The following is a 20,931-nucleotide window of genomic DNA, read 5'->3' on the forward strand; positions in this document are numbered from 1 at the left end:
TATAAATAAGAGCATATAGGTTTATTACACTTCAGCCAAGTCTCAAAATGGCTACCAGCACTTTAACCAGGAAATGTCGAGATCGGCAGTATTCGCAAATTTGTCACGACTCTATATGTACAAATTCAGACTTCCTTTTAATGTCTCCTAAACTACTGAACATAATTGACATCTAATAAACAAAGGCTCATCTGCGGACCAAAAGCTACCTTTCTGTCATATTAGGAGTAGTCCAGTCTAGCAGTTCGGGCTACCGGAGTGTCTAAGGAGTCTATGGAAAATAACATGGGAAACACACTTTTTTGCCCCCCCCTTTTCTTGGCCCCCAGTAGACAAATCATCCCGAAACTTTCCATGCACAACGTGACTCTAGAGGGAACTTTTTCGGAAAATTTTGTGAAGAATCATCAAACAGTTACAAAGATATAGGCAAGTCACAATACACTTTTTCCATGGAAAATAGGTCCTAACCATAACTACCTACTGTCGCCGCCAGTAGGTAAGATATAAATATATATGGCCCCGTCCCTCCCAGGGCCTGGCCATGTGACAATGTTGGGGACCACGAGGGGAGCCTGAAGGCCCCCAAATTCCCAGTTAGCTCCACGCCTCCTTCGGAGTCAGAATTAATGTCACAGAGAGGGAGCTGCTAGTGCTAGTGCAGCTCCCTCTCTGTGAGGGCAATTGTTCCCTCTGTCTCCCTGCCAGCATCTTTGCAGGCAGGGAGACAGAAGAAACCTCTGTTTGCAGCGAGGGAGAGCTGTTTGATAGCTTTCCCTCGCTGTGAGCAGAGTGTTTGCTGTGAATTGATGGCAGCAGTAACGGTGCCCATCCGCTGCATATATAAATCAATGCCCCGGGACCTGGCTCACCTGGTGCAGGAGGCGTGCTTGTTTTCTTTTTTAATTTTCACCGGATCCGCCATGAATCACATGGACATTTTTTTTAAAGTGCTTTTTAGGTCTGGGGAGTTCCTCTGTGACCCCACCACCAGAGCTAAGGGGTCAGGGTGTCCCTACCCTGGCCCCTTTACTTTTACTTTTTTTTGTGGGACTCGGTTTAAAGTGTGGCAGCCAATCAGAGCTGTGCATTTGCCGTGCACGAGCTCTTAATGTTTGCAAAGTAGTCATGGCCAGAGATATACAAATGTGTTTGCCCTTTAATATTTCAAAAATTACTAAACAGATTTACAACAAATAAGCGAAAGCACAATCTGCATACCGGAAGCTAGATTTCTCCCAAATTTGGTGTAATTCCATCCAGTGGTTCGGGCTGCAGCCTTGTTCACAGGTCCTATGGGAATTAACATGGGAAACACAACTTTTTTGACCTCCCCCTTTTCTTGACCCCCGCTTGACGAATCATCCCAAAACGATTAGTCAAATGATGCCAAAGATATATGCAAGTAAAAAAACTACGGAAACATGGTCCTAGCTACAACTACCTAGAGGCGACTGCCAGTGGGCACTATGTGTATATATATATATATATATATATATATATATATATATGTATATATATATATATATATGTGTGTGTGTTTATCCAACAAAATGTATCTCTAGCCATTGTAGACAAATAGGTTTAGGTTTTAAAATGTTCTAATACACATACCTTTTTCAGAGGCAATGATGTTAGATTTACACTTTTAAAGACTTGTAAAAATACAAAGGCCATATATGGGTACCATGCACCCTCTCCAAGACAAGGCACACTGTGCTGTCCAAGGTCACACATGGAATATTTTCGACAGCAGTACATGTTTTAGGACTCCTAAACGGGCCCCACTTCCCTCCAAACTGTTCTGCCCACACACTACTATGTTGTTTGAATGAAAAATAAATAGTTCTTAAATTTACCTGCTTAGATTTCTGATAAATCACCCCAAATTTGAAGGTATTATTGACTTCATGCTCGTCGTAAGACACAATCATTTGGGAGGCCTGGAATAATGTAAACATATGAAAAGTTTGATTAAGAGACAGCACTCTTGAAACATGAAAACGAAAACAAAATAATCCTCATATAATCACATTTTGAAAATAGAGTGTCACATTTCCTTCATGGATAATGGAATGCTGAGGGTATCAGTGACGGCTGCCGCCAACAAAGGGTGGTGGGGGTTGGGGGGGAGAGGGGGTGCTGGGGGTGCGGAGAGGATTGTCAGTGGTGAGGGATCAAAAATAATAAAAAATGCTTACCTGCGGCTGCCTTATGCTCCGGCTGCCTCCATGATGCTCCTTTCTTCCCTTCCCGGGGCACAAAGCACAGGCTCCCAATCCAGGCACTGCCCTCATGCTAAAGAAAGCATGAGAGCAGTGCCAGGATTAGCCTTAGTGGGCTAGAATTATGCTCATTCAGGTACAGGGAGCCTGTGCTATTTCTCTAACCCGTCTGTGTAACACAGCCGAGTTACAGAAATGTAAGTGTTTGGCCAGCCGACCAAACTGGCATGCGCACTTACAAGTGACCACCACTCCTCCTCCCTGCCATAGCCCCACGCCACCCTCGACTACCATAGCTACTCCCATGGCACAGTCAGACAGTGAGATATAGTTATTTGTCAATACCTCACTGAGGAGGAGGGTGATGCTCCTCCGCTGTTACGAAGGAGTGGCCCCTGGTGGGTATGATACTTTCCAGAGTAGCTTGCTGAAAAAAAACTTACATTACTCCATGATACTCCATCTAATCATTCCATGTTGTACTAGATTTCTGTTCTATATGATAATGTATATTGTATGATGAATCCTAGGGCCTCCGGTCCCTTAGCTAGTACGTGCCACAGACATTCCATGGCCTGTATTGTAATCTGCCTCACATGGGTGCACATTTGTGACCACATGATCCTAAAGGGCATTTCCTCTTTACATTTCACGCAGAGCTGTGTCCCGTGGAAATGTGACACCGCCTCTTCCCCTGCACCCACACTATATTACAGCCACAGGTGCATGATCGAACAGGCAATTAGGAAGCACAATGGTTGTTTTCCACATATGAAGTAGCATGTAGGTAGTCATATTTCACAGTGACGTGTTCTGTGGCTCTGTTCTGACACAGAAACCTGTATACCCTCCAAAGGGGAAGAAAATATTTCTGCACTGTGTATTATTCAACTCATATCCCTACAAAATAGCACATTACAAATAATGTGACCTAGCAACAATTTAAAACTAAAACACAGTTAATAGAATGTCAAGAAAACTAAGTTATACAAAAAGAGGCCAAGATATTGCCTAGAGACAACAAAAACTAGAGCCATGTAAATGATTACATCGAAATATAAAATATACATTAATGGGTTCCAAAGGGAAACAATGGGATCAACCTTTTAGAAGAAAATTGTCTGAGGCTCCTTTTGGGTCTATTAGAATGGCCACCTACTCATGTGAGGCAGGCCTGTGTTTTCATGCAGTTGAGTAGAGCGAGAGACTATTTATAGTAGTAGATTTCACCACCTGCAGTGAAGGTGGAGCGGACCAGTGGAACCTGGCTCAAGAGGTGTCTAGAAGAGACCTCCACAGTGGTGGAAGTGCTGATCAAGAAACTTCAGTGTGATTAACAATAATGAAGCCACAAGCTTCAGCGAGGGGGCTCTGGAGGTTGAGTGCTTTCTCATCAAGGTTACACGGTGGTCAGAGGAGCTCTCGCAGAACTGACTTTGCAGTCTTGAATGTTCTTAAGTTAGGACAAGAAATGCTCAAACTGTCTTTTTCAGGTGGGTGCTGCTTTGGTTTTTTCTTCAGTGTTAAGTTTGCTGCTCAATTATTAATATTTTCCAACAATCATCCAAATTAAGGTGGCATAATTTATCTTTTTTTTTCTGGTGGCAACTCGCACTTTGCACTTCCATTGTTATGACACAATAAATTCTTATTTATTCAGGATTGCTCGAAGAAGAACAAATTGCAGAGTGAAGCAGGCTCCCTGGGTAAAGACAAATATATATATATATATAGTTATTAGTATAGTTATTATTACTGCACAGGGAGTTTACATGTTTCTCTTTTGTATTGATCTGTCTTGTTGGTCTGTAATAGAGACAGCAACCGAGTTTATCTCATTTTATCGATTTAAATATCATTAAAATGTGCCACATGCTGCCTTTGTACACTTCACCATATAGTGTTATGGATTTTTTATTATCTCAGACCCCTACTAGTAAATATCGAAAGAGCTCCCTGCAATATGATTGAGCCCAACCCACCAACCCAGTTTATAGGGCCCAGGGTGAGGCCCAGGGATGAAGCATGCAACTAATAGACTGGGTGAGTGTCTAAAAAGCAACTAAGGTGTGTCTCCTGCATTTTCTTTTATTGTGGACTCATTCACGATTGTACATATTGGGGCTCATTCCGCCGGGGATGCGGGAGCACCGCCAACAGGCTGGCGGTGCCCCGCAGGGCATTCTGACCGCGGCGGTTTGGCCGCGGTCAGACCAGGAAAACCGGCGGTCTTTCCACTGCCCTGGGAATCCCCCATGGCGGCGCAGCTTGCTGCGCCGCCATGGGGGATTCCGACCCCCTCACCGCCATCCTGTTCCTGGCGGTTCCGACCGCCAGGAACAGGATGGCGGTGAGGGGTGTCGTGTGGCCCCTGGGGGCCCCTGCAGTGCCCATGCCAATGGCATGGGCACTGCAGGGGCCCCCGTAAGAGGGCCCCACTTTGAATTCCAGTGTCTGCTCAGCAGACACTGGAATTCACGACGGGTGCAACTGCACCCGTCGCACCTTCCCACTCCGCCGGCTCCATTCGGAGCCGGCTTCCTCGTGGGAAGGGGTTTCCCGCTGGGCTGGCGGGCGGCCTGCTGGCGGTCGCCCGCCAGCCCAGCGGGAAAGCCAGAATGGCCCCCGCGGTCTTTCGACCGCGGAGCGGCCATATGGCGGTTCCCTCCAGGCGGGCGGCTCCCGCCGCCCGCCAGGGTCTGAATGACCCCCATTGTCTGTTAAATTCACAGCATGATGCCCGTTCACTAGGGCACAGGATATCAAAGTGTGGATTTCGATAAACTCGGGAGGGAATATCCTGGGCCCATTAATATTCTCTCGCTCCAACCAGAACACAGAAGCTCTGGGCCTGCTGCAAGTTATTTCTAGGACACCTATGAAATCTCAGCCATGGCAAAAGGAGACCAGTTAATTATACAGATTTGACCAATATGTGTAGTGAAAAGCGAAGTATATATATAGGTCAGTTTGTATCTATTAAGTGTGAGTCATACATACATGATTCGAATCTACCCATATAATGCCATCCTGCAAATTAGAAAGTCCCAAAAGTCCTAGGTCAGTCTTAAAAACGACGAGAATGCGTGCACGAGTCATTTACATTAATAAAATAAATACTTGTTAAACCACAAACAACAAACAAAATCTTGGCCTCGGAGTGCTATGCACAACAAGTATGTTTCAACGCGATCAATAAAGAAACCCTCTGGAATACGTGGTAATTTAAAATAACCCATATTCTCTAATGTCTCAAATTAGTTGGTATCTTAGAAATGGGGGAGTTTCACGTGTTTAACTTTAATAGGTGACGGGTATGCGGGTCCCAGCTGGGAGCTGGGTCTGCTCGAACGCTGCTCGAACGCTGCCGCAGCAGAAAAGGCCTGAAGCATCATTTTCAATTTCTTAATGATGAAATCTGCAAGATCCAGAGCTCTCGGTTTCCATTGCTAAGACACAGACCGAGTATGGGGCTGTTTGTTCTGACGTTTGAGAGGTTACAAGTTAACCCTGCGCAATGCGCACTCTACATATTGGAGCGCTGCACTGATGTCCAATGCATGTCCAGGGTGGACGGATTCATCCGCGCGCCCAGTAGTTCAGGCTTGGTCAGAATGTCGGTGCCATGCCAGGTTTTCAGAATATCCACACGAGACATGTTTAAATACAAATATTCTCAGGGCCTGATTTATACTCTGTTTGCACCGAATTAGCGTCATTTGTTTTAACTCTAATTCAGTGCAAAACTAACTCCATATTTATACTTTGACGCTAGACCCGTCTAGTGCCAAATTTATGGAGTTAAAGTCATTTCTTGGACATGGAAATCTACCTTGCCTTAATGAGATGAAAGATAGGCGTTCCCGTGCAAAAAATGACTCTATGGCCTTAACGCAATATTTATACTCCCGTGCAAAACTGGTGCACAGGAGGAAGGAAGGGTCAAAAAATGGTGCAAAGCTTGCTTTGCCCCATTTTTTAACGTCTTGGTCAGGGCAGGCGTTGGGGACCTGTGGGCCTATTTCCATGGTGGAACACCATGGAATAAGCCCACAGGTGCCCTCCCCAGGCCCCAGGGGCACCCCCACCCACACAAGAGGGACTGCGGACGATGGGAGACCCCATCCCAGGTAAGTACAGGTAAGTACAGGTAGGTATTTAATTTTATTTTTTAAAGTGCCTTTGGGGCCCTAAAATGGGCCCCCATACATGGCACAGGGTGCAATGGCCATGCCCAGGGGACCCTTGTCCCGTGTCCTGGCCATTGGGGTGGTGGGCATGACTCCTGTCTTTTCTAAGACAGGAGTCATGTGGTATGGATGGTTTTGCATCAGAAAATGACTCTAGGCTGGTTAGAGTCATTTCTTTTACCCTAACCTGCCTAACGTCATTTTTTGGTGCAAAACCCCCTTCTTTCATACCACCAGCCCCACAGACTAACGTAATTTTTTTTTTTTACACTAGCCTACCCTTTGCACCGGTTTGCACCATCCCATAAATATGGTGCCCGGCTGGTGCACAGAAATGGTGCAAGCCGGTGCTAAACGTTTTGGTGCAAAACTGCGTTAGTGCAGTTTTGCACCAAAAAGTATAAATCATGACATAAATGTCTACAATATATTTGTAAATTACAAATATTTTAGATGCCAATCACTTGCATATGGAGTGGTTGTGATAAAAATCTTACATGCGCTCTTCAGAAAGAACAAACAAGACGTGAGCTAGGAATCCGCACAATAATGTATGCATTGTCCAGGCACATGTGGATGAAAAAATGTTTTATTACTTCTTGCCGCTGAGGTCACATAGCTTGTCATCCTTTTCCAATTGCAGAGAAGCTGATGGTGCAGGTTCTTGTTTTATGTAAAGCTGCAGCCACCAATGAATGCAGCACCCAGACATTTCTGAAAAACTCACCTCAGGTGAGAGGGAAAGTGAAGAGGCCAAGACCCTGAGTTTGTCAGCTGCAGAACATCCACCAGAAATTGGCAGATGTCCCATTTGCTTTATTTAGAGTGTCTACATATGTAGGTATATCAAACAAAACATCTGCTAATTTTTGGCCAGTTTCTTGCCTCAATCAAGGTCTAAAACAGAGGCCCAAGTATGGAACACAGGAACCCTAATGCCTGCTTGATTTATCTGTAAGTACCGGATGGTGCGAACCTGTTGCCAGGATTTATAAAGGGGTCCTTCGCTTGCTGAAATCTTCTTCCACCGCCCAGATCAGGCTAAAACTGAGTATTCTTGATCTGCGGGCAGCTAGAGCTGCGCCTTTTTAAATCTGTGCCATAAACTCCAGGTAGCAAGGGGTGGCTGCTTAGAGGCTGTACTATGGGATGAGATCAATACCGGTGGCCCTAGGTAATCGCAAGGGCAATCGCACCATCAGTTCCTTGAGGCCTGACTACACACCCAGGATGTGAGAGATCTCTGGGCACCCAACCTGAGTCAACCCATCTTTAAGCAAGGCGTTAAAAAATGTGCGCGCCTCTGTGCGTACCATTCTGAGAGGGCCATTTTAGCTAGGCGTAAGCATGCCTGGATGGTTATCAATTCTCATCAGCCAGCGCCTCCCGCACCCTACCTGCCTTGCACCTACTCTAAACCTCAGACGGCAAGATCCATGGGTCTCAGGCCTGGGGAATCGCCTTTTTTGAAACACCTTGCCAGCTGGCATCAGCCCTCAGAAGGAACAACTTGCAGGGACTGCGGCTTGTGTAAGGCATACTTCAAGCACATTGTCTGCCTTTGACCAGCCCTTCTAGGAGTTCCCAACCAGCCTGAGGCGAGAGTGGACTAACCTGGGACTTCATTCATGCTGGCAGGCCATCATCGCCTCTCTCAACCCAGACAACACTCCTCTAACATTCTGCAGGTCCCATTTGTAACCCTAGCCAATCATAGGCTGAGAAGCTCAAGGGTTTTGCTGCGGGTCCCCGTCCCTCACAGTTGAAAACCCACAGCCGGCTCCTGTTCTTCAAAGATGCTCTCTCGATACGGAGAGTCTCCGCCGCGTCCGCCTCCGAAGGGGCTTCTGTCTGTTTCATAACACGTGACCCTTTCGCATCTCTCTTTCGATGAGCTGCAGCTGTTACCCGGGCCCTGCACTCGCGCTTTGTAAGGAACTCAGCCACTCTCCCTGCTTTTCACCCGAGGCCTGTTTCAATTGCTTGCAAAGTAGTCTCATTACCGTGGCTGTTTCCAACTTTAGTGTCGATTTGCTACCCTGGCTGACTGACCCAGACTGACTGTGACACTCCCGCTGCTATCACTTTGTTCCCGCACTAGCACGTTGCTGTGAGTCAATATTTTTCCCATTCACCTTTTTAATCTGACGCGTTTTAAACGCCTGTAAAGCATTACAATTGCCCCGGCTGCTTCATTTAAGGCGTTAATTTGATATGAACGCTAGTCTGTTTTTATTGTGCCTTAGACTGATGGATTTATTTTTGCACAAAGGATTTCTTGCCATAAGGTAAGATTTTGGTGATCCTCCTTGTTATGTTGTTTTAATGTATTTTGAATTTTTATCAAACTTTAATGATTTGCACCTCTCTTTTTAATGTTCCTTAGGCTGGTGGATCTATTTCTGCACAAAGGCCCGCTTGCAACGAAGTAAAAATGTTGTGTTTCCACTTGCTAAGTTGTTTTAACTTTTTGTATTTTTATCAAAATTATAATGGTTTGCAATACACCAAACAATTAAAATTATATATGCTTTGAAAAACATATACAAATTTGAGAGAAGTCCATTTTATCCCGGTAAACATCTTCAGATATTGCAAAATCAATTTGAGTTGCATATGTTAGTAGGCCACAATTTTCAAATACTGCGTCATCATATTACAACAAAATGTTCGAACTGGTTTCTGAATGTGGAACTTGTCAATGAGAAGATGTTCAATTTACTCTAGTTTATGTTAAAGTTAGATAGCTCTCCAAGGGTAGATATATTACCAAACAGACCTGAAATCGAGTTTTGATTATCATATAATGTAAAACCGATGCATAGAGTAGCAATTTTAGATGTAGGTGCAGAGGCCTGACTCCTGATATTCTGTCATCTCTTCTAATTGAAAGTACTGGAGGTCCAACCACCAGCTCAAATAAGAGAGTGGTAAGAGCTATCCTTCTTTGAAAGACTAGTTTCTGGCAAGACACCGCCAAAGCAGACCCTCATTGGCCTTCAGCACTTCTCTGAAAGTAACTCTACTGTCCATGTTTTTCCAAATAAGTAAAAGGCACTCCTTGGAAATATGTTGAAACTGTTTATTAAGCCACCAAACAAAGACCCCTGACCGCAGCCTTCATCCACTGTCCTCCGTCTCCCACTCCTCGAATCCTCCCTCCCGTTACATTCTACATTCCATAGCTTGTCAGGAGCAGTACAATGAAAATAAAAGTACATAGAATAGATTGTCATTTGACATGTCACAAGATATAACACATCCCCTTTCCTAAACATTAAAACAAACTAAACATAACAACGGGAAAAAAAATGAAAATAAAAAAAACATAACATCTATACTTAACAAAACAAAATATATACAGGACCATATAATGCATGGTAAGGATGCTCGCTCTAACCAATCGATGAAATATACTTAAGTACACTCATAATCGCAAAATCTCTTCGGCTTTATCTTAACGCGATTAGATGTTCTATTTTCAGTGACCTCGGTTGCAGTTTTTTTCTTTGTCCCAAACCATTGTCTCATTTCAATCTCGCTGCACAAAGTAACCTTCCTCATATTCCACCACTTTCCATCTGACAATCTCACCAAGTTTCCTTTGGCTTCGAGCACCTTTTTAGGATCTGACCATTTGGAAAATCCCTTTTTAAACATACCCCCTTCACACACTCGGACATACATTCCCTTTTCACACCTCCTTCTCCCTTTTATCAACTTTTCATTATGTCTTTGCACATAGTGGTCTTGGTACTTCCTAACCTTTCCTTTCATTGTTTTTTCCTTCAACCCCTGTCGATTTGTCCTTTCCATCCAAGCAGGCACGGCCACTGTTCACGGCACTCTACCTTTCATCAACTTGAATGGCGTTTCCCCAGTTACAGAATGTGGTGTAATTCTGTAATCCCATAACATATCCTTCACTTGTTTTTTCCAACACAGGTTTGCAGACATAGCTAGTTGTATACACTCTCCTAACACCCTGTTGAAACGCTCCACCAAACCATTCCCCCTGGGATGATAGACAGGTGTCTTGTGTTGCTTAATACCCCACTTGCTAAGAAATTACTCAAATTCCTCAGAAACAAATTGCGGACCATTGTCAGACAAAATAATGCCTGGACATCCTTCCCTTCTAAAAACCTCCTCACAAAATGTAATCACATTGGATGACTTTATATCCCTCATGAACGCCACTTCTGGCCACTTAGAATGGTAATCCATCATTACTATTGCAAACCTGTCATTAGTACCTAAACACTCAAAAGGACCACAAATGTCTATGGCTACTTTTTCCCACGGTCGATCAGCAAATGGAATGAAATTCAAAGGTGTGTCCTGTGATGTGTGCGACTTGTCACTACATGCACATGGAATACAGTTCCTGACAAAACGTTCAATCTGTATATCCATGCCTGGCCACCAAAAATCAGTCCGGGCTTTTCGCTTCATGGCTGACATTCCTCCATGCCCCACATGTAGTAACTCCATTAGCCTGTGACGTAAATTTTTGGGTACCACTAACCTTTCACACCTCCTCACAATACCATCAGAGACAGACAATTCATCCCACACATTTTTGAAAACACACAAATCTTCCGACATCTTCCAACCCTGCTTAGATAACAACGCCCTTGTAAGCAAACTCAATTCGGTATCGTGTGATACGGCCTGTTTCCATTCCTGCTCACTGACTGCACCATTGCTCACTTCAGCTATTTCTGCCACCATCCATTCCTCGTCCTCAGGATACTCTTCCCAAACCAATGGTAGCCTCGACAAACAGTCGGCGTTCACATTCTTTGTCCCTGGCATGTACTTTATGGTAAACACAAACTCTTGAAGTCGATATATCCACTTAGCTATGCGTGGAGTAGCTCTGCTAGCTCCCCTCGTAGAAAACAAATCAATTAAAGGCTTGTGATATCTTGTGACATGTCAAATGACAATCTATTCTATGTACTTTTATTTTCATTGTACTGCTCCTGACAAGCTATGGAATGTAGAATGTAACGGGAGGGAGGATTCGAGGAGTGGGAGACGGAGGACAGTGGATGAAGGCTGCGGTAAGGGGTCTTTGTTTGGTGGCTTAATAAACAGCTTCAACATATTTCCAAGGAGTGCCTTTTACTTATTTGGAAAAGTGGCGACGAGGATGGGATGCGGAGATTAAGCACCCTATGGTTGGAACTGGCGAAACCTGTATGAAGATATTGGACCCCTGACTCATTTCTGAAGACTTCGGTGAAGTAAACAGTGTGCTCGCAGCATTTGTGGCAAGTATTTCACAAGATATAACACATGTGCAGAAGAGTGAGCCATAAGTGCTTAAACGCCACTTAATAAAGTCATGTTCTTATCTGTGTTCATAAACACTGTCAGGTCACAATGGTTCCAATGTCTGGTATCTGCCAATTACTATTCTGATGATGCTGCATTAAGATGAATACTGCCTGTTCTTTGAAAACCAGTAACTTTAGTCAATAATTCATACGCTTCATGATTTAGGAGATAATCCCACCAGTAAGAGATAGGGTTTATCACTTATAAACCAAACAGAAAAATCAAAAACATAGATCAATTCATAATGCTGAAGTCCAGAGCAGAGAGCCAGATACAGTGTTTATAGATTATTGTCCCTTTTGCCACAATGTAGTCGAGACTGAAGGGCTGGTCAGGGTGACTGATCCTGACTTCAATCAACTTTAAAGGGTCAAAATAGCACTGAACATTTCCACCCAGCTCTTCGGACTGATCAATCTACAAGACAGCATGTAGCTAGATCGCAGATACCCTAGAAGTATCAAAATCTAAAATAGAGAAAGCCATCAATGAAGTGGGGTTAGGAGTGTACCTTAAAGAAAAGAACCACACAAGTGGTGATCCGACAAGAAGTGTGCAGCAACTGTGCACTATAACCACAAAGTGCACAGGTCAGCGATGGAGGAAGAACTTTGACACGAAACATGTCAACGTCTTAGAGAGGGCTGGATTCAGAGATAATGATGGGGCCAAATAAAGATTTTTCGTCGAAAATTGAAAACTGCACTATTCTCAGTGTAGTCCCGCTCCTGCTGTTTGGCGGTCCTCTATCAGCGCTGGGATGCCTTCTGGTCGCCATGCGCTCTATAAATCCCATAAACTAAACTAAACTAAACTAAGAAGAGCAGGGAGGTCTACCTTAGGGAAGTACATATGCCCCTCAACCTACACGGCCATTTTGAAGCCCTTTTGTCCAAGATAATAACCTGCGAGCTGGAATATAATTCACGCTATTAACTAAATTAGCACTGTGGGAATGAACCAAATCTGGTGCCACTTCGAAAGGAGACCTTTAACATATAAACTTTAAAAAAAGTAGCCATGTGGACATAATGATCGCTCACAATGTGATTTCCAATGCAGCACGGTGGAAAAAAAACAGCTGAGTCCCAAATGCCTTTTCAGTAGAAGGACTTGAAGGTTTAATTAAGAGCTGATGGGGAGGTGACTGTAATAAACGTCTACAAAGGTAGCAGGCCGCGTCAATCAATAGTACCAATTACATGTGCATTTTTTTCAAATCCTTACTTTATGCAAGTAATTGCTATGATTAAATGCCCCTTACTGTCGTTACGATTGCTCGTGCGGGATTTCAAATGGGCTGAAAACAATTCACTGTATGTATCACCTATTGTTGTTTTATTTTTGTTGTGAGGAGTGAAACTGGTGGCAGGAAGGTGAAGGCCAAACAACAACAAATCAATGTGTTGAAATATGCACAGATGGTGTACAAACTTTCCAACCTACTGCACAGCTGATGTCGCAGAACCTGAGTCAATCACTTCAATGGGTAAAGAGCTAGATTTTCAAAGATTTTGTGACCGGTTAGTCAGTTTTTTTATGCAGACCCATTGCTAAATCTTTTGTTATATTCACAAAGCAGCAAAAATTGTTATTTTGTTGCTTTGTAAAAATATGCAATGTATTGCAGCACAATGCTCAAGAAACTAGTCAACCTCCCCACTCACTCAGCAGGACACACCTTTGACCACATCTTCTCGGCAGGAAAGAACATCACCCCCTCACACACCTCTGAACACCACTGAACCGACCACGAATACATCCATTTCGCTTTCACCAAGACCACCGCACACCATCACGCTCCCCGCCCCGCCTCACCAAACCCAGCTCACTGACGCACTCAGCCACTCCCCTCCACCAGACACCACAAACACTAACGACTCGGCACGCAACCGTCACCGCTGGCTCGCAGACTGTGCAAACACCATTGCACCCCTCAGAAAACTAGCACCGCAAGAAACCCAGCTGGTTCTAGACAGAACTCCAAGAGTCCAAATGCACTTGCAGACTACTGGAATGAAAACAGAGAATAAAGCAAAAACAGCGCAGACCACACAGCCTTCAAAGATGCAGTCACCGCACACCACCAACGCATCAGAGCCTCCAAGAAGGCTGCCATTCAAGAACGCATCAACACCAACGCACACTACAGCATGGAGCTATTCACCATTGTCAAGGAATTACCCCGGAACAGACACCTCAGACATCCCTCCCTCTCAAGACCTCTGTGACAACCTCTCCATCTTTTTCCACCGGAAATTCCAGGACATATACGAAGGATTCAAGAGCCAAATCCCACCACCCACCGGCACCACCATCCCGCAGCCGACTCTTAACCAATGGACCCCTATCTCCACAGAAGACACCCGGAAGCTTATGAGCTCCATCCACTCAGGGGCAGCCTCGGACCCATACCCACATCACATATTTAGCCAAGCCAGCGCCACCATCCCCTCTGAGCTATGCCGGTCTATCAACCGCTCAATAGAAACTGCTACCTTCCCAAATGAATGGAAGCATGCAGAGATCAACCCTCTCGTAAATAAACCCTCCGCCGACTCAAGAGACGAGAAGAACTACAGACCCATCTCTCTGCTCCCTTCCCTACCAAGGTGATAGAAAAGGCCATCAACATGCAGCTCACGGAGTTCCTCAAGTCAAATAACATCCTAAACCCTTCCCAGTCCAGATTCAGGAGCAACCACAGCACCGAAACAGCCCTTCTCGCAGCCACGGATGACATTTGCACCATACTGGACCACGGAGACACGGCTGCCCTAATCCTCCTTGACTTCTCCACTGCATTCAACACAGTCTCCCACACCACCCTGTGCACCATACTCCACAACGCCGGCATTCACGGCAAGGCTCTGGAATGGATCCGTTCCTTCCTCACCTGTAGAACCCAGAGAGTTAGACTCCCACAGTTCACCTCTGAAGCCAAAGAAACCTGCTGTGGAGTATCACAGGGCTCCTCCCTGAGCCCGACCCTCTTCAATATCTACATGACTCCACTCGCCAAAATCATCAGACAGCACAGACTCAACATTGTCTCCTATGCCGACGACACTCAACTGATACTCTTCCTCACCGACGACCCATCAACTGACAAAAACAACTTCCACAAATAGAATGAGAGCAGTTGCAGCCTGGATGAAAGCCAGCTGCCTCAAGCTCAACTCAGACAAGACTGAGATCCTTGTGGTGGGCTCCACCCTCTCTGCCTGGGATGAATCCTGGTGGCCAGCAGCCACCACCGACTGCCCCCTCCCACTGATCATGCATGCAACCTGGGCATCATCCTGGACTCCACACTATCCATGACCAGCCAAGTCAATGCCGTCTTGTCGTCATACTTTTACACTGCAGTCTCCTGTGGAAGATTTTCAAGTGGATCCCCCCGAAGACAAGAAGGACAGTCACCCACCCACTTGTCAGCAGCAGATTGGACTATGGCAATGCTCTCTATGCCAGAATCACAAAGTTAAGAGCAAGAGTTCAGAGAGGTAGAATGCAGCATCCCGACTCATCCTGGACATCCCTCACCACAGACACATCTCCACCCACCTTAGAGACCTGTACTGGCTCCCTACCAAAAAAACGGATTACCTTCAAGCTACTGATACACACCTACAAGGCACTGCACAACATCGGACCAGCCTACCTTAACCACAGCCTGACATTCTACAATGCCGCCAGACAACTGCGATCCTCCCAACTCACCCTCGCTGCCATCCCAAGAATCTGGAAGAGCACAGCTGGAGGCAGATCCTTCTCATACCTCGCAGTGCAGACCTGGAACACGTTTCCACTTCACCTCAGACAGGCCCCATTCCTGAAGCGGTTCAGAAAGGACCTCAAGACCTGGCTCTTTGACTGAGCAGCATGCTCTATGGGTGATAAGCTGTGCTATACAAATACTTTATTGATTGATTGAATGCTCTGCCTAGCGTTACTTTGCATCAGGTTGGTGTTCCACAGTTGGTGCATGGGTGTTTCCGTGCATCCACCCATGATAACTGTTAGACTTTTCATCCTTGACGTGGTTTCCCTTAACTTTTTACCTCTGTTCCCCAGGTTGTTGATGGGTGCTGGACTCCAGTGCTTAATTTGTAAATAAAAAGGTGCCGGTGCTCAAAGCCCTCCTTTTAAACACGGGGTTGCTGCAATTAAATCTGCGAACACGGAATACACGGGATACACGGAATAAGCGTAATCTCGATGCCATCTCTGACCTCTTCAATCCATTTAAAGCCACTCCCTGCCCCTTCAACTCACACCTGCAGCTTTCTGCTTTCTCTCATCGTGACGCTTTTTCGTTTTTCTCTTCCTTCGTCTTTCCCAAACGTGTCTTTTGCTCGCAGCAAATGCTTGACGCAGAAGACTAAGCGCCGGCCCTCAGAAATAAGTGCTGGTGCTCAGCACCGAAAACACTAAGCACAAATTAAGCACTGCTGGACTCTGATTTTACTGTTTTTGTTACTCTGGGCACTTTACCACTGCTAACCAGTGCTAAAGTGCAAGTGTTGCTTTACAAAATGTGTATGTAACTGGCTTATCCATGACTGGCATATTTGATTTACTAGTAAGTCCCTAGTAAAGTGCACAGGAGGTGCAAGGGCCTGTAAATCAAATGCTACTAGTGGGCCTGCAGCACTGGTTGTGCCACCCACATAAGTAGCTCTGTAATCATGTCTCAGACCTGCCACTGCAGTGTCTGTGTGTGCAGTTTTAACTGTAAATTCGACTTGGCAAGTGTACCCACTTGCCAGGCCTAAACCTTCCTTTTTCTTACATCTCAGACACCCCTAAGGTAGGCCCTAGGTAGCCCCAAGGGCAGGGTGCATTGTATGGTTAAGGTAGGACATGTAGTCATGTGTTTTATATGTCCTAACAGTGAAATATTGCTAAATTTGTTTTTCACTGTTGCAAGGCCTGTCCCTCTCATAGGTTGACATGGGGGCTACCTTTAAATCTGATTAAAGTGTAGATTCCCTTTGGGAGCGGATGGACATGTGGAGTTTGGGGTCTCTGAGCTCACAATTTAAAAATACATCTTTTAGTAAAGTTGATTTTAAGATTGTGTGTTTGAAAATCCCACTTTTAGAAAGAGAGCATTTTCTTGCTTATACCATTTCTGTGACTCTGCCTGCTTGTGGATTCCCTGTCTGGGTCAGTTTGACAGTTGGGCTGGTTGTACCTCACACTAGACAGTGACACAAAGGGAGCTGGGGTGTAGCCTGCATATCCTGATGAGCCATCTGTGCTAGAAGGGAGGGGATGAGTGGTCACTCACACCTGAAAGGGCTGTGCCTGCCCTCACACAATGCAGCCTCCACCCCCCTGGTGAATGTCTGGGGCCTGGCCTGGGCAACGCGGGATTTCACATTTAAAAGAGACTTTACTTTGAAGTAGGCCTACTTCAAAGGAGAAATTGGGTATAAGAAGGGCACCCAAAACCACAGACTTTAGATCACTTCTGGACATCAAGAGGAACCTCTGCCTGGGGAAGAGCTGAAGAGCTCAGGAAGAAGTGCTGCCCTGCCTGTGACTGTGCTTTGTGGAGCTATCTTGCAGTTACTGCTTCTGCCAGAGTAAGAGGGCAAAGACTGGACTTTGTGTGCCTTCCATCTTGAGAAGAAATCTCCAAGGGCTTGATTTAGAGCTTGCCTCCTGTTGTTTGAAGTCACAGGGACAGCAAAGACTTCTCTCTGCCAGCACCTGGAGTCTCTGGAGAGACTCCTACTCTGCCCTGTGGTGCCCATCCAGTTCCTGGGACCCTGAAAGGAGAAGCTGAAAGCCCAAGAGTGAGAAATCCACGCACAAAGTGCCGTGCGGGGAAAAGATCAACGCAACTCCAACTGCGGCTGAAATAACGCTGCGCCACCGGCTCTACAACTGAAAAACGACGCTCGCCGGAAACGCGACCGAAGAATCGACGCACGGAGCTGGAGAAATGATGCGCAGCATCGCCGACGGAGACTCGGAGATCGAAACACGCGCTGCATGGTTTTTGAATACTGCTGGGCGTGTAAAAACAATGAAAGGCCTGCCCGGACTCGAGAGTGCTGACCGGATCGACGCATCATTCTCCTGCGGAGAGAAAAAACGACGCGCCCGACCCGACGAAAGGAGAAACGACGCAAGGTCTCACTCATGAGTAAAATCAACGCATCGCAAACCCTTTTTGACGCACACTTGCCCGGGGTTATTTTTGACACACCCAAGATACTTTTTCCCGCTAACAGTGTTAGTGTGTGTTTTAAGCTACATAAAGACTCTTTTTGCTTTTTAATTGATAACTTGACTTGTGTATTGTGGATGTTTGTCGTTTTGGTCTTGTTTTGTTAGATAAATATTTGCTATATTTCTAAACCTGTGGTGTGTCATTTTGTAGTGTTTTCATTAAGTTACTGTGTGTGTTGGTACAAATACTTCACACCTAGCACTCTGAAGTTAAGCCTACTGCTCTGCCAAGCTACCAAGGGGGTAAGCAGGGGTTAGCTGAGGGTGATTCTCTTTTACCCTGACTAGAGTGAGGGTCCTTGCTTGAACAGGGGGTAACCTGACTGTCAACCAAAGACCCAATTTCTAACAAAAACAAACCCATATCTATGAAAACTTGTAGACATGGGTTTACGTCAAAATGGTTCACCTCCCTCAGAATGGCACAATAGGGGGAAATATCCTTATTTCTCCTTATTTCCTCTTTGCACGTCTGCTTCATTCTGCAGCACACATAATTAGAGGACATAGCCTCAAATTATAGTTTTTGTGGAGGAAGGTATTCCTTCCTGTACAAAAACGATCCTGACCTTAATGCAGATACCCTTCCACTATGGCGCAAGGGTGCCTGCGTTGGCGTTAGAAAGCCACAAGTGCGCCAGACAATGGAGAAAGCAGAACAGCACCATTTCTCTGAAGATTTGGATCAGTTCTGCTCTCGCCTATGCATGCAATGCAGCACAACTTCACTTGCTTCACTGCATTGCGTGAACTCTTTGAAAATATGTGCCATAGGTTATGTGCAGAAATGGAGTGTAACATTCTATTTATTGCCATGGTTAAGTGAGGAAATAGGAGTTATGGCCCCTTTCACACACCTGTATATATATGTGTGTGTGTATGTGTGTGTGCTGTGTGTGCGCATGTGTGTGTGGGGGGGACTGTTGAATTCCATAAAGTTGACTAAATTACTCACTATGAACCATGGACGGCAATTAACCAAAATGCCTGGGGTAGCAGAAGTGACATCACACGCCCTTTGACCTCCAATTTCACTCACACACCTATAATTATATATAGACACAAATTCACACTTACATACACTGTCTCATATAAACACACTCTCACCCACAAGCACACACACAACATATATTTAGAAGCATTTTTTACTTACGTCGCCTGCCATGTAACAGCATATTCCAGCTAACTGTACTCCATTTTTGTTACACTTATAGTGAATAATATACTATTATTCACTATTAGTGTAATAAAAATTTGACAGAAAACAAAGAGAGTGGAGCCCCAACGGACACCCATAGGGACGAGCTGCCACTGTGCCCATGCACTGAATTTGCCACTCTGAGGCCAGGAGTCGCAAAGGCAGTGTCAGGGGTCACAAAGGGCAAGCCAGGGGTCGCAGGTGCAATCTCTGTCGACCCCTAGTGAACTGCATCCATTCTGCTGCTGAAGAATAGCAAGCACCCCGCCACAAGTCAACGTCCTGGGTCAAGTCCAACGACCTGGGATTGCGCTGGTGACATTTGCATCAGTTGTCAGTAAATTAACCCTATAGGCTTCTATGAATGCAGTTATTTTCTGAAGACAGGCAGCTCCATGCAATACTCAAATGAGAGTCTTCCACCCTCTTCTGGGAAGGACCACAAGAGTTTACGCCAAGAAAAATCCTACCTGTTTTAGTCTCACTTTGAAGGACCCCTGTCTGGTAACGCCTAGCGCTAGTCTTTTTTGCAATCCCGCCCCCAATGACCTCCTTCTCCACGAATTCCCTTAATGCTACCCTCCAGCAGTGCCCCTCATCTCTCCATATTCCCTCTCCGACATACATTTCATTTTTTCATACTTCAACTCGTAGTTCACTCACACTCTGATCTGTGATCTGCATGGTACACGTTCTTTGCAGCAGGCACAGTAACACACTGTGCTATTATAATGAGTCAAAACTCCCACTAGATAAAATTCAGATTCATTACCAACGGAGTTATCTTGACATTTTTATTTTTGCCTGAAAACTGCATGACGCACAAGGGAGTTCACCGCTTTTAAACCCATAAGTTATTTTTAAACACAGCGCCCCCACCAAAGTCAGCGGCAGCTGCGGCTGCACTTGTCGCACCTCCCTAAAGCCTGCCCTGTTAGTTTTACCTAATAAAGGCCACGCTGTAAATTCATACAGACCCAAGAGCCCCAGTCCCTTGCTGATCATGGGCTGCCTTGAGGATGCAGCATATCATAGACCAGGGTTCTCCAACGAGTAGCTCTTGAGCTACTGGTAGCTCTCCAGATACCTGTAAGTAGCTCTTCTGTGTGCAGCCCAGACTACCAAATTAGAAGCTTTTACTTGGTTAAATTATTCTATGTATAGACAACATTTAGAGTGTGTAGTTGAAACACAACTGTGTTTATTTTCAATAATCAGAAGCTGATATTTGAAGAAAAATGGTGGAATTTCCAAGGTAAATGTAAGGCTGATATTTTAGTGATAAATCATGCGGCACTGGTGAAAACGTTTTACAAATGTTATTACCATGGTGCCAGAGGCATTTCTATTATGGCTGCTAGGCATTACGCAGGTAGAGGCATTATATATTGACAAATCTTTTTATATGTGTGGCTTGCAACCATGCCTGATGGACTGACGTGATCGCTGGTAGTAATCTTGCATATGGAGGCCACTAATGTAATCTAGTCTGATGTGGTCACTATTACAATACTAATAATAGTGGTAGCTCTTTATGAGTTTCATTGAACATAAGTAGCTCTTATTACAGAAAAGGCTGGAGAGGCCTGTCGTAGACCCTCGCCTGGCTCCTAGTGAGCGTCATATGGGGGATGGAGGTCATGCTGAATCATGCAGAGTAACTGGCGGCTACGTCTGTCTTTGGGAAGTTGCCAGAAGCAGGGTTGGCCATTGAAAGACAGATCTC

General features: G+C 45.2%; 1 protein-coding gene across 4 annotated transcripts in view; it reads right to left on the reverse strand.

Annotated features, from left to right (window-relative positions):
* Nucleotides 1–20,931, reverse strand: part of RAP1GAP2 (RAP1 GTPase activating protein 2) — a 793,228-nt gene that overhangs the window by 226,496 nt on the left and 545,801 nt on the right. For all 4 annotated transcript variants that reach the window (XM_069227007.1, XM_069227008.1, XM_069227009.1 and 1 more), the window contains one exon: nucleotides 1,860–1,943. In XM_069227007.1, coding sequence (XP_069083108.1) covers nucleotides 1,860–1,943 — 84 coding nt within the window. The remainder of the gene's footprint in view (nucleotides 1–1,859; nucleotides 1,944–20,931) is intronic.

Source organism: Pleurodeles waltl, chromosome 3_2, assembly GCF_031143425.1.
Source record: "Pleurodeles waltl isolate 20211129_DDA chromosome 3_2, aPleWal1.hap1.20221129, whole genome shotgun sequence".
In the NCBI taxonomy this organism is placed as follows: Eukaryota; Metazoa; Chordata; class Amphibia; order Caudata; family Salamandridae; genus Pleurodeles; species Pleurodeles waltl.